The sequence below is a fragment of the Athene noctua genome, chromosome 7 (assembly GCF_965140245.1).
Source record: "Athene noctua chromosome 7, bAthNoc1.hap1.1, whole genome shotgun sequence".
Classification (NCBI taxonomy): Eukaryota; Metazoa; Chordata; class Aves; order Strigiformes; family Strigidae; genus Athene; species Athene noctua.
In genome coordinates, this window is record NC_134043.1 from 31,869,405 (window position 1) to 31,883,669 (window position 14,265).

A 14,265-nucleotide genomic window follows, 5' to 3' on the forward strand; every position below is an offset into this window, starting at 1 on the left:
ACACTGAGAGGAAGTCCAGGATCAAGCAAGGCACATGGGTGGCTGTGGCTCAGTGAGAGCTGTAGTTTAGCTTACCAGTATGTCTTCATTGTAACCCATACTGCCTGTTTAGGTTGTAAATTCTTCACTTTTAGCAAGTGTGGGTTCAACATGGTCAGCACTGGATCTCCTCTGGAGCTCGGGGAATGGCTGGGGTGGAGGACACACAAGTCCGCGTACTGCTTCTGGTAAAGCCTGGTAGTAACGTACATGTGATGCTTGCTACATGGATGAATTACTCCCTCTCTTCGCTGATTCATTTTTTATCTTCCCTTAGATTACCTAAACCCGGTGGAAGAGAACCCATTTGTTTCCCGACGAAAGAATGGAGATCTCCAAGCTGTGGACAACCCAGAGTATCACAACGCTCCAAACGGGCAGCCCAAAGCAGAGGATGAGTACGTGAACGAGCCATTGTACCTCAACACTTTTGCAAACACCTTGGAAAATGCCGAGTACCTGAAGAACAATTTGCCGGAGAAAGCCAAGAAAGCCTTTGACAACCCGGACTACTGGAACCACAGCCTGCCCCCACGAAGCACCCTCCAGCACCCGGACTACCTGCAAGAATACAGCACAAAATACTTTTACAAACAGAACGGACGGATCCGGCCCATTGTGGCAGAGAATCCTGAATACCTCTCCGAGTTCTCCCTGAAGCCTGGCACTGTGCTGCCCCCGCCGCCCTACAGACACCGAAATACAGTGGTGTAGTGACCGCGGTCTTACAGAAGTGGAAAGGCAACCCCTTCTAGATGCCTCACTCTTTCTCACTCTCCTTTTCTCTCTCCCCTCTCCCTCCCTTTCTCCCATGAGCTTCCTCTTCTTGCCAGTTCACTCATTTTTGATACTTCCAAGTGAATGGATGTCTTGGAGTCATATGCAGATTGGGTTGGGAACCAGGAAGGAAGGAAGGAAGGAAGGAAAGAGACTGAAAGAAGGTGTGTACAACCTGGCCTTTCTCGCTTTCCGCAGATCTGGAGGGTCGGATGGTCAGAGAAGCCAGACAGTACCAGTAAAGGCCAGTGGCAGTGTTGCCTGCTGTCGAGCTAGTTCTCAGTGATTCAACCCAGACACTGCAGGGAAAGCCAGAGAGAGGCTGGTTTTTTCATCAGGAACTGATGAGAGTCTGTACAGCATTCCTGGAAGTCTCAATGCAGTTTCCACTGGGGGGAAAATGGACAATTTTTATATCATATGTGATAGCATAGTAATTGAGATTGAGAATCCAATTTCTTTCTCTAACACTTTCTATCCCAACAACTGAAAATGTCTAACCTGGCTTTTCATAATAGTTCAGATCTTCATTGTGGCTTTCCAAGAAATGATGATGTGACTCTAATATACGGCTAAACCCTTTGTCTGAGCCACACCACGATTTTGTGCCAATTCCTAATCACAGAGACTCCCGCTCAGATCTGGTACATGATGCGACCATTTTTGTATGTGTGCCAACATGAGAAACACTAAACACAAAAACCTTTTCAGAAGAGAGTAACAAAACCACGCCTCCAACACGTTCTTTTTGAAGCTAAAAGACAGGCCAAGAAACCAAGATTTGTATGCAAAAGGCTTTGCTTTCCTGTTTTATACTGCTGACCATAAATACATAAAAAGACTTAAACAAATTCTTCCCTCTTTTTCTTTTTTGTGATCATGAAGGGAGTTGGGGATGCTGTCAGGCAACACTGAGGACAAGATGGAGAACTGGAGAGTTTGATGTGGGTCATGAAGTCTGCTGGTGTTCTGTGGGGTGGTGGTGGGAAGGGGCCTTTAAACTGGAAAACAGACACTGGACTGGAGAAAACGCACATAGCGGTTCACTGGAAAGTTAGTTTGCACTTAAGCTCCGATTTTATTTGAACTGTTTTCTGGATTTTGAATGAAGCAATATGGAAGTGACCAGCAAAATACAAAATAATAATTTTAAATTTTAAAAAAATTAATTATATGTAAAGGATGACTGTGGAAATGCCAAAATGAAGCAAATCAAGTCTTTGGAACAACGTCTACCAGTTCTGAGAGGCCATTGCATTGACTGCTTCAGAGAATACAGTGACAGAGCAACCAGCTCTTACTGCTGCCACACGAAGGACAGCAGAGCAAGTCCTGACAGGGATCGGAGGAGACAAATGTCTTGCTCTGGCTTGCAGCACAGTACAGAATACTTTTTTCTAAAAGGAGGATTACTCTGGCACAGAAGACAGTGCATATGAGGTTTGAGAAGTCAAAATGTGCATGACTCGCAGAGCTTTCCGTCAAAAATGTAAATAAGTATGAGTCAGTCTCCTTGCACTTAGTTCTGCTTTCATGAACCTCAGTTTTTAGGTAGACACCCCCACCCCACCCCCGCCTGCTCCCCTTTGGAAATATCTTTCAGCCAGAGTTCTGGACGTTTTTAGCAACCTGAGGTAGATGAAGCTGGGAAAGGGCGAGAGACAGTGGTGGCTTGCTCCTGACATGCCAAGACCCATGTGTGTAAGAGCATCTCTGTAGGTAGTTCCCACTGAAAATCTTAAGGAACTGCTAAGTACCTTTGAAGATCTGCCTATATCTCTATCCATTAAGGCATTAAAGGGGAAGAAACAACACCTAATGGATGGCAGTCTTAGGTGATACAACAGTATTTCAGTTTATGTGCTTCAGTAGTGTTAAAGTTGAGATCTTTGGGGTGACCTAACTTGGCAATGAAACCGGCAACAAACAGTGGTCTGGAAATGGCATCAAGCTCCCCCAGAATCCTGCCATCAAACAGCTTGCCACCTGTAATAGTAGGGAAGCAGAGGAAGGAGAAAGAAGCAAGCAAGAGTTATCCAGATCTTGGTGGCTGAGGGTCAGCTTGTCAAAGGTATGAAGAGCTTTCAAACCTGGGTTGGTCATTATGCTTGCAGGTGGGAAACAACTTGTGTATGATCACTAGGTCAAAGTTGTTTTAGCCCACAGCCCGCTTCTGCATCAGGTGTGTTCAGGCCAGCTTGAACCAGCTGCGGGATGGGTGTTAAACCTGTAAACTGAGTATGTAGCTGAAGAGTCTGGAAACAGCAGGAACAAGTACAGATCTTTGAAGCTGTTAAAAGGAGATGTTGGGTCAAGGGGTACCAAGGTGGTTTGTGGTGGCAGAACAAAATGACCGGCAGACCACTGAAGGGGGGCAGATGGCTACAAAAACACCATGTGCCTGAGAGGCCCGGCCTCTTCTGGTGCCCTCCCGTAACACCTCGTGGTCTTGGCAGGAGACAGAGGCAGGCACTGGGCAGAGGCTGGGGGCGCAGAGGGGTGGCATGAGGTCCTGGAGATGCTGCTCCAGGGAAGGTTTGCCAGCTCACAGGGACTGAAGCACGGCCAAAGGTCTGCCAGGTTGGGACACAATTGCCCAGCTGCCTGGAGACAAAGACCAGAACGGGATTGTGGATGTCCTGTTTCAGCGCAGCAGCAGCTCGGGTTATGTAGGTAGGTGGAGAAAGGGGTTGATTTGTCCCTGAACAAGTATTGTAACAGAGTAACTCCTAACAGAGAACAAATAAAATAAAATCCTAGTACAACTTACATGTTTGAATTCAAAGAGGTGCACTCAAAGGCTGCTGGGGCAGAAGCATGCACACCTCCAAACCCAGGTGGGGTGGTGCTGGGATGTAGCTGCTAACGGAAGGTGAGGCCTGTTTGTTTCTTGGGTAATGAAGTAGTACCGGTGTTGGCAACAAGCCCGTTGAATAATCAAAATGTAAATAATTGTGGTTTTTAACAGTTTAACATTTTATTTCTTACAAAACTTGAATTATTTATTCATTTTAATTGTTGACTGTGGGTGTGATATACTATATTAAGTAGCATGGAAATGCAGAGGTTCTTTGAAGTGAGGCAGCATGAAGGCCAGATGGAAGCTTCCTTATGCTGGGGCTCCGAGACACAGCCAGGCCGAGCTGTGCTGAGCCGTGCTGGCTGTGTCTTGAATAGCAGAGGGCAAACAAAGGGTTAATGCACACTGTAATTGGTGACAATGGGAAACTCGACAGACTGCAGCTTCACAAATGGGCAGTTTTTTTCCCCTGAGCTTCCAGTTTGAGTTACCATTGCCAAAAACGTCCCTTGCGTTTCCTGCTGTGCCAGGAGCTGACCCGCGCGGCGCCATGTGTCTGGCTAACCACCTCCTTTTCCCCGATAAGAGCAGCAGTCGTGTTTCCTCTGCAAGAGTAGTGCCTCCGAGCCACTTTGGCAGATTCTTGTCTCTTTGCCAAAGAAAGTTTAACCATGGTTAAAGAAAAAAAGCAAAACTGAGAGCAGACCTGTTTGGCTGCTTTAATCTGATCAGCAGAAATACCTGGCTGGCCCTAATCCGCGTGTTTGCCATAGTGGCTATAGCTGCTGCCTTGGTGAAAGAAATTGGGCAAATGTACACGGCAAAATCACGGCAAATGTTCAACTGTATTATCTTGTGAAGATGGGAGTCAGGCTTTTTAATGAATATTTACAAGTTTGGGGGAAAAAACAGATACTTCCACACACAGACTGCATTTTGTCAGCACAAAGCGGTAGGTGAGAGCATCAGCCAGAAGTATTTTGTCGGGGTGTCATTAATTTGCTAATTCTACAAATGGTATCTGTACACAGTGCTGTCAGGTTTTATGGATTTTATAATGAGGCTTCCTGTTTGTAAATTTTTTCCTTTCCCTTATTGTAGCCTGTCCGGCGAAAGAGTGGTGTCTGACTTTTCAAGAGCAGACACCCCAGTGTGTATCAGCCATTGTCCAAGGCACAAAGCCACACACTAAATGAAAGAGAACAACAGCTTATTTTTTCCTAATCTCTTTCATTGATACTTGTCTTAGATGTTGTTCTCTACCTGAGGGTTATTTTGAACAGATGTGGATGCTGGATCTGATTGACTTGCCGTAACATAATTGACTGAAACCAACTACTTTTAAGTTTTCTTCCACAGCTCTTTTCAAATTTTTCTTTTTCTGCAAAATAGCCAGTAGGGTTTCTTAGCAGAGTATTTACAGCTTGCTTTCAAACAGGTCATCTCTCACAGGTAGCGAGCGATGGAAGTAAATCCGAGCAAGTATCAGCAGTAGGAGTCACCCTGTGGGTCTGTTTCAGGTACCTTAAGCTCAGCCCTGAAATCCTTTATACAAAGACAGGTGTTGTTAACCCTGGTTGTACCACTTATTTGGTAGAAGATGCTTTTCTTGACTGCAGGGGTTGTATGCGGTGATCTCATTCCAATTATTTCCTGGATTGATGGGGAAATACCTTTCCCTTCCTGTCCCCCGGCTGGTAAGCCCAGAGGCTACGGGCGATGGGCACCTGCGGTGCCGGGCCAGGGCCGCCTGTGCACTCGCCACTGGCCCAATACTGGTTTGCACTAGAGACGTGGGAGGGGGTTACAGGGGAGCGTTGCCCCCATCCTCAGCCACCAGCAGTCCCAGCCTAGAAGCAAAGAAAAAGGCAACCCTGAAAGACCAGCTTGGCCCCGACTCTCTGTGGATCCTTTCTTCCCAAAGCTGCAGAGCTAGCTGGGCACTACAGGTGAAAAGCACCAGCTGTCAGGTAAGTCAGCCTAGAAATATAGCTTGGGCTTGGGGCTTTTTTGAGGATGGACCTCTATGGGAAACTCAGATATTAAAGAAGAAAGCTTTTTTTTTTTTTTTTTTTTTTCTGATGGGGTGTCTGTGTAGGTGTCCTGCATTGTGGTGGCAGTAAAGGAATGAAGGGATGATTTGGGCTCCTTTATACCACCCAGGAGATGGGGAGACTTTGGCACAAGTCATAATTAGGCTGTTGGTCATGTAATTCCCCAGGATAACTGAGGGCATCCTGGTCAGCCGTGCTTCCCACAGGAGCCCCGCGCACCCTGGGCAGGTGTCTCTTTATGGACAGGGTAACAGCACATTAATGGTCTGCCGACCCTCCTGGCGCAGGGATGGGAGTAACACAGGTGCCCCAGGGGCTGGAGGCTCGGGCATCGCTCACTTGTCAGCATGGACTTGCCCCTCACCTCGCACAAGTGGTGTTTTGGGGCTCCCGCCCCCATTTCCCAGTAAAATTTCAGAACTACAGAGCTCAGGTAGTTGTGGAGCTGCTTCAGAGGCTGTTTAGCTTGAGGGAGGCTGGTGAACAGAGGCTTTAGGACAAACCAGAGCCGGGCCTCTGGTTGTCAGTCAACTCCTTGGCTCTTTAAAGAGCACCTTGAAGGGGACAGTAGCACCTCGAGTGCCCTTCAGCAAATATTTTTCAAAAGGTGGTGTTACTTGCAGTTATGTGAATACTGTGCACCCCTTCATGTTCAGCTCTGTCACTTGGAATATTCTCATCCTCGTTTGCAATATTCTCATCCCCGTGGATCTTAGACCACTGCTACTGACCAAACAGCTTGTCTGTTATGAAAAACCTTGGGTTTGGGTTTTAAAACTTTTCTTAGAAAGCCACGGCTGTGTGGGGTGGGGTTGGTTGGCTGCAATATTCATGCAAGGAGCCGCAGTCGTCCCACAGGGCAGCCTCTGTGCAGTGTTGCTGCGTTTGCAAGGTTCCCTCTCTTTTTTATTTTCTGGCTCTTGCTGAGCATTACACAAGGTAGAAAAGGTCACTGTTACAAATGGGGCTTTCAAATTGGAAATAAATAACAGAAATAAAGCTCTGTGGTTAGAAGCAACACTCCAAAATGTCCAAAAATCAGATCGCCACCTTTAATTTTATTTTAGCACAAGTTTATATTCCTGTACCGTTGTGTGTGTTAGTACTTTGTTCTGCTGTAGGCTCCTTGCTCTTGGGGAAACTGCAGAGAGGCAAGGCTGTTGTCAGTGGTGGCGGCGGTGGCTGGGCTCTGCCTCCGGGATTGGACGCCACAGGGCACCTTTTGGGGGAAGGTTGCGGGTGTTCAGGGCTGACGGGTGGCCGTGGAGCTCAGTGGGACTTGCCTGAGCCACAGCCGAGCGCCTCTCCCAGGCAGAGCCAGCCAGGAGGGGTGCTGGGGCCTCGCCGGCAGGCCGGGAGACGGTGCAAGGGGGAAACCCAAGGATGTTACCCCAATGAGGAAATGAGACAGCGCTGCTTTTTTTTTTTTTTTTTTTTTTCCTTTATTATTATTTAATTTTGAGAGATAGCTTTGTGGACCTTGGTAGAGAGGGGCTTTAAGGGGAGATGTGTAAGGTGTTACGCTGTGAGTAATTCTGTCCCAGTTCCTCTCCCCTCCCCAATGCAAAAGCCATGAAGTCGTGCTCCAGGCGTGTTGTGGATGAGCCCCCCAGGGCCGAGGCCCGTCCAGCGCAGCATCCCCTTGCTGTCAGCTCGGGCGTGACCAGGGCGCTCGTGTCCATCGAGTCGCTGCTGTGTGCTGGCCGTGAGCGCCGTGGTCCCGCGGCACTGCCGGCCCCGTGCCCTGCCCGGCCTCTGAGCCCTCCTAGGGAGGAAACACTGTATTGTCCATAGCGCTCCGAAGACTAAACCCTTTTGGGATAACCACAGTAATAAACTGTGAATGGTATTTTATAAGTAAGTGTAGATATGTATGCCGTTCTTTTGAGGTAAGGTACTATGACATATGTAGCATAAACTGGTACTGCTGTTAAATGGGTCGATTATTAACTGAGCAGCTGTGTAGGGGTAGCTAACTTTGAATGCACTAAACCACTGTTCCTTTGGAGACAGGGGCTGAAGGGAGTTGCTGGGTACTTGTCTTTTTATGGTGAGGTATGTTAAGAGGAAAATGCAGGTCAATGAAAACATAATTTTTATAGCATTTTAATGTTGGAAATTGGTACATAATCAATACATTATTCACAACAGTTTTAATCTTTTTTTTTTTTGACCAGTTTTTGCAATTTCCCCAACATCGTAAGCTGGAATTTCTAAAGAGTAGCAGCCCTAGTGTAGGGAGGGAAAACCAAGGCGAAATAGAGGTCTCTTTCTAAAAACAGAGGTACTCAAAATGCATTTCCCGACCTGGTGGTCTTGACCTCTCAACTCTTCTGATGAGGCTCAGATTCCCAACCCTGGAGGATGACATTACTGTCCCCCCAAAATGAAAGGCCGAGCCCCACCTGGGAGGCAACGCAGGGACAGCCCCAAGCTCCTGCAAGACGCCCTGCTGGTGGCACGGGGGGCAGCTGCCTCCCCGGGACAGGCTCGCTGCAGCCGGCCTGGCTGCCTGCCGGGAGGCGGGCGAGAGGCAGAGGTGGGGAGGGTCTGGGTTTTAGCCAATTCTCCGTGTTCTCAAAGAGCAGAGAGACAGAACAACAACACTTCTGCCTTATGAAGTACCTTTGGAAGAAGAGAAGCATCAGCATGTTGGGGAAAACACTCATTTCTTGCAAAGTGATGCATTCAGAGTTAGCTGCCTTTCTGAAACAAAAATAAAAAAATACAAAAACTACTGTATGTTACTTTGAAAATGTGAATAGTATTTTTATAGCTTGTTAAAGACACAGCTAGTTGCATTTGTAAATAAGGATAATGTTGCTTTTATTTTCCTTGTGGACACCATTACTTGGAACATAATTGTCCTTAGGGTTGATTTGTATATAGGTAATTTGCTTGTGATTTAAGCCGCTCCTCCCCTTTTCTTTCTCTTCCCTTCCCACCCTCTGGTTTTGGTTAGAAGTACCCATTTTTGGCATTCTGTGTGATTCTGTGTTTTAGCACTATTGTGGTGTGTTCAGACTTTCTGCACTTGCTTACACAGTAGGGTATGCCAATTGTGTGTGGCGTAATGTTACTTTAACCTTTTGTTTCTCATACTTTAGCTATCGAGGATTATGCACTGTTAAAATACTTACTGACCTGGGTTAATATTAGGTACATATTTTAGCATAATTTCCCTTCTTTTCATGGTTTCTTGTTTTTTCTTTTTTCCTTCCCTCCCCTTTTGTCTTGTTTGGAGGCTGGGGAGAAACCTGTGGATCTTCTCTTTGTGTGGTTATATTTTCCCCCGTGTGCAGTCCTGAGTTTCTCCTCATGGTCCTTGGGGTAGAGCTTTATCTGTTTGTTGAGGCAAATGTAGACTGCGACCCACCTTGCATCAACCCACGCTCATCCCAGCTGAACAATTTGAAAACTGTTCTGCCTTTTTGTTACATGAATCTGTCAGAAATATATTTTTAATTTAATATAAATGAAATTCAATAAAATATGAAACAAAGTCTCCATGTACGTGTGAAATTTCTTGCCAGGTTGCGAATGCTTCTGGCAACACCCAACTCCCGGTGTCCCGGCTGAGCGAGCAGCCTCAGGGCCCGCTTGGGGACAGCCCCACCTGGGCACCTCAGCTGGGGGGGGCAGCTCCATCATGACCCAAACCTTGCCCAGCCCTGCCGCGGCCCGGGGTCTGCTGGACGATCACCCTGCTGAAACCCAAAGTCCCCACCCCACCCCTACAGCCACAGCCCCCACGGCCCGGGGTGGCCCTGAGCGCCTCTGGGGGACAGCCCACACCAGGGCGCCCTGCTGGCACCCGGGTCGCCCTTGGGGCTGGAGGGTTGCTCCAGCCGTCCCGCAGCTGGGTGTCACCAGAACAAGTGGGGAGGGGAGAGCAAAGGCTGAGCAGACCTGCAGGCCATGGCAGCCTGGGAGCACGGGCCTATCTGAACCCCCAGTTCGGGCACCCCAGGACTGCCCAGCTCAGGGGCAGCAGTGCTGAAGGTTGCTCCTCCAGCAACACCTGGAAGACAACAGTGTTCCCTTCCGACCACCCCCACACCCCTCTGTGTGTGTCACACCCCCCAGCAGGGCTGTGCAGTTCCGAGCTTTTTAAAACAAGGCCTGTGAAGGGTTTCAGTCCCAGGCCCTGTGTCCCACGGGTGACTGGCTGCAGCACATCGACTGGCCCACGGCAGCCCTGGCCCCAGCACCAGCCACCATATTGGCGGGGGGGTGTTGGGGGGTGTTTATTAAAACACAACAACTCTACCACAAATAAAATTTAAACAGAAGAACCAAAAACCCCTGTATGCAACCACGCGTCCTCCAGCAGGCTGCCCAGGCACTCGTGCTCCCCACACTTGCAAGCCTGCTCACTAATGCCAGAGCTTGGGCAAGTATGACTGTGGCTTTGGCAGATGCACCTTTAAATCCTGTCAGGCTGTGGGCTGCTGCCCACACACCACCTTCCCCCCCACCCCAAAGGTGCTGAAGAAGCCCATCGGTGCTACCACGTGCTCTCAGCCAAATGCCCACTGTTGCTCCACAGCTGGCTTTAATCCCATGACCCACACACGGCCCAGTGACCGCAGGACTGACAGGCCGCAGCCTGAGCACTTGGCCCTTCCCCAGCATGGCATTCACTGCAAAATCCATGGTCAAGCCCACAGGGTCTGGCACAAACCCTAAATCAAACTGCTCTTGCCCACCCCAGCCTGCCTCTCTGGCTAACTGCATTGCCAGGACTCCTGAGAGCATTTTAAATTTAGCAAGAAATAGTAAAGGTCATTTGGCTCTTTGAGGAGCATTTGAAGATACTCCAGTCTTCCTGGATTGCAACTATGTGTTTCACAAATGACCTCAACATTTTATACCCTGTAGTCTGGAAAGGTCATTGCACAGATACATACAATTCTCCTAACCACCCACCCGGTGCAGGGCTCACTTGGAGCCCCACTGGTAACTTTCCCTCCTCCTTTGGGTAGCACCACAAAGGCAGCGGGCCCTCAGCCAGCACTGGCAGCACAAGCTGTTTGCAACAGCTCCGATGCTGTAAAGGGGTTAGTTTTACATTATAAGCTCATGCTTTACAACTGCAGGTATTATTATAAACACTATTTTCTGTGGGGGTAGGTGAGGCCTACCCCCACAGGGTAGGTGGGGAGGTAGGTCGTTAGCAAAACAGGGCACTGCTGGCTGGCAGCCCCCCCCTTTCCCGGGCGGGCGAGGGGCAGCACCCACAGCAGAGCACCCAGCTCCCACCTGAGCCACCACGGTGAAGCCCCAACCACCACCACACCCCCCAGGCCCTTTCCAGGGCGCACCTGCACACGGGGGCAGCACACGGGGAAAGGCTGCAGCTCACTTAACGCAGAAGAAATGGTGTCTGAGGCAAAGGCAGAGATTTGACATAAAAACTAGTGACATGCTCACAGCAGAATTTCAAAATAAATAAAATCCAGAGACATGAGCAATACAAGAGAGACCCTCTCACCCTTCACTCCTTCCCCAAGTGGGTTTTACTTACCTAGACCAAAAAAAAAAAAAAAAAATTAACCAACTTTTTCCAGTGAAACAATATTAATTTAAAGCCCTCTGCCACTCATTCAGAAAAGTTTGGCAGAAAGGCCACTGAATTCAGGTGTTTAATCTGCTACTGAAAAGCACAATTTAGCTTTAGCAAGCCATTCCATGCTGCACTAATGGTGATGAAGTTCTCTGTGGCTCTGTCACTCAGTTATGAACCAGATGGGCACACGCACATGTGTTTATTCAAACCTGACGACTCATTTCTGAAGAAAGTTGATCTCGTAGTAAAAGAAAAAAAAAACAACAACAACAAAAAAAAAACCACCATCAAACAAACCCACCCCTACAAACACAGGCCTTTACAAACTGTTCCATAAAGGTAAAGCCCAGCAAACAAGCTTCCCTTTGGCTCCTTTAATCAATCTGTCCATAATACATTGCACAACTAATTTCCCTGCCAGGATTCCAAAGCGCTCCTCACGCTGGCAGGTACCAGCTGTGCAATGCATTCACGCCAGCTGAGTGAGGAGCTCAGCCCAGAAACACTGCAGCACCCAAGTGTTTGGCCACCCCCTCAGACTAGCTGGTGTGGGGATGGGTGAAAAAAACCAGGCCTGGACATGTGCAGTCACAGCTGGGAACAGTGCTGCCAGTGGGAGCAGGTGGGGATCTTACCTGAAAAGGTGGATTTGTTGCCTGAGCCTTTCGTATTGGACTGCACAGGAAGGCAGAGGCTGAAACGTGTCCTCCCGAGTCGTTTCAAGACTGTTTCACTAAATGTTTGCCAGCTGAAATGCTGGGAGCATTTTGGCTTAAGTCGACTGAAACATTGGCTTGATCCTTTTGAAAATTTGGTGGGCAGGGTATAGGGATAGGGTTTGGGTTTTTTTCTTGGGTTTGGGTGTGGGTTTTTGGGGGGCGGGGGTTGTGGGTAAGCTCCCTACACAGATCCCCCAGGCAGGTTGTTCCTGGGGACACTGGAGTGTTGGTGCAGCCCTAGGTGTTCCCTCCCTCCCGCCTGCCCCAAGGGGGTAACCTATTGTTCTCCTGCAGGCATGGCTTGTTCCTTCTCAGGGCAAAACTGATTTTGAAGGTTGGCCAGAAAGGAGACAAAAACATCCAAGAGCCCTCACTCACCTGGGGAAATGCTGTTTCTGAGCTGGAGCCCTCTCCAGCCTCCAGTGCAGCCACCAAGGAGACGTCTGTCTGCAGGCCACTGTGTAACAGCCCGACTATCTCAGCAGCTGCAGAGAAAAATGATAGGGGAGATGGGGGTTATGATGTGGCGGTAGACAGGGGAGATGATAGATAAAGACGAACTGTGTGGACAGAGTCAGGAATGCCTTGAGAGCAATTTTCCACTGGAAGAGCCCCTCAGTCCATGCATGGGGAGTCTCCACATCCTCCAAGAGATGCTACTGCTGGAAACAGGCACCTGAGTGAAGTCCTCTGGCATGCTGGCAGCCCAAGTTGGAGGGCTGGCATGAGTCTTTACATGTCACTACTTAGGGAAAAAAAAAAATTAAATGTTTATACTTAAAAAACTGTTTCCATGCTGTCTGCAACCCTCCATTCACAGAATCATAGAATCATTCAGGTTGGAAAAGACCCTCGGGATCATCGAGTCAACCCTCAGCCCTACTCTACAAAGTTCTCCCCTACACCATATCCCCCAACATTTCATCCAAACTACCCTTAAACATCCAGGGATGGTGACTCCACCACCTCCCTGGACAGCCTATTCCACTGTCTGACCACTCTTTCTGTGAAAATTTTTTTCATAATGTCCAGTCTAAACCTCCCCTGTTGCTGTTTAAACTCACCTTAAACAGTTCAAACCCATCTTCTCCCTTAGTTTTGCAAAGCAGTAGCATACTCCAGAGCAGGGCACTGCTGGGTTTAACCCTGACCATTAAAGCCCTGCCAGAGTCCTTGTTCAAGGGGACAGTCAGCACCTCCAAAAGGGACACCCACTCTGTGGCCTCAACCTGTCTTGCCTGCTCAGCCCTCCAGAGGAACAGCTGACAAACAGCCAGCACAACTGCAAAAGCCTCCTCTCCTTACCAGAAAAAAACCACCTGTAAAACTGGGTGTTTCTATTGCTGTGCCACCCACAGTAGCCAACGCTGGAGGACACCAGAGTGGCCACAGAAGCACCAGGACAGCAGGCTGAGAGGCAGAGAGCAGCAGGGGGCTGCAGAAGGCCAAGAGGTGTCAAGTGCATGTTAATCATGACCTTTAACCCAGGCCTACTTTTTTCTAAATATATGCAAAAAAGAAGTTAAAAAAACCAAACCAAAACAAAACAAACACCAACATCAAATCAAGGTGTGTAACAGGATGGTCTTAGCAAAGCAGTCCAGCTGCTGCTCTCTCTCTGCCACACTCCACTCTCCTGTCATGGGCCAGCAGTGAAATCAAAGGTTAACACAGCCTTTGAGCCCCCAGCCCTTTGCATCATCCTGTCCTCCACGCTGAATCAGGGCCACGACACTGAGAGACAACATTTGGGAAGCAGGAAGTGATCATTTAATTTTGCATAAACTGTTTCTGGCAAAACTTTGTTTGTCCCTGAGATAAATCCTCCCTCTCTGTCCCCTGATTTTTTCCCACCAAGAAAAGTCTTTACAATTATTATGCGGAGAAAACCTGTATGAATTGTTTCCTGCAAAGCACCATCAAGTCAACAAGACTGTAGCAGAAAGGGAACGAGTCATGGTTTCCTTTCAGCCATCCCCACAATAATCTGCTTTTGTCCCCATCATACAGGGCGCGTGGCACTGTGCCCCATGCAAGGGCCTTGTGCAGAGCTGAACAGAGGAATTACAACAAAGAAAACCTTTTTGTTCCCACAGAATAGACATGGTCCTGGTTTTTCAGACCTTTGTACCAAAGTGTGCTCTTGGCAAGGCAGGGACCAGGATTGGGGAGGGGATGAGAACAGGGGAGGGCGAGAGGGATGAAGAAAGAAGCTGTGCGGCATGAAAAACAAACTGATCTCTTTGGTGACCTGCTGCTCTGGCACCTGGGTCTGTCTCTGCTGCTCTGCCTCTCTCCCTCTGCCCT

General features: G+C 48.6%; 1 protein-coding gene across 4 annotated transcripts in view; it reads left to right on the top strand.

Moving 5' to 3' along the window:
• ERBB4 (erb-b2 receptor tyrosine kinase 4) overlaps positions 1–9,166 on the top strand; it is a 648,261-nt gene extending 639,095 nt beyond the window's left edge. For all 4 annotated transcript variants that reach the window (XM_074910349.1, XM_074910351.1, XM_074910348.1 and 1 more), the window contains one exon: positions 317–9,166. In XM_074910349.1, the coding sequence (XP_074766450.1) occupies positions 317–753 (437 nt within the window). In that variant the 3' untranslated portion in view covers positions 754–9,166. The remainder of the gene's footprint in view (positions 1–316) is intronic.
• The last annotated feature ends 5,099 nt before the right edge of the window (positions 9,167–14,265 follow it).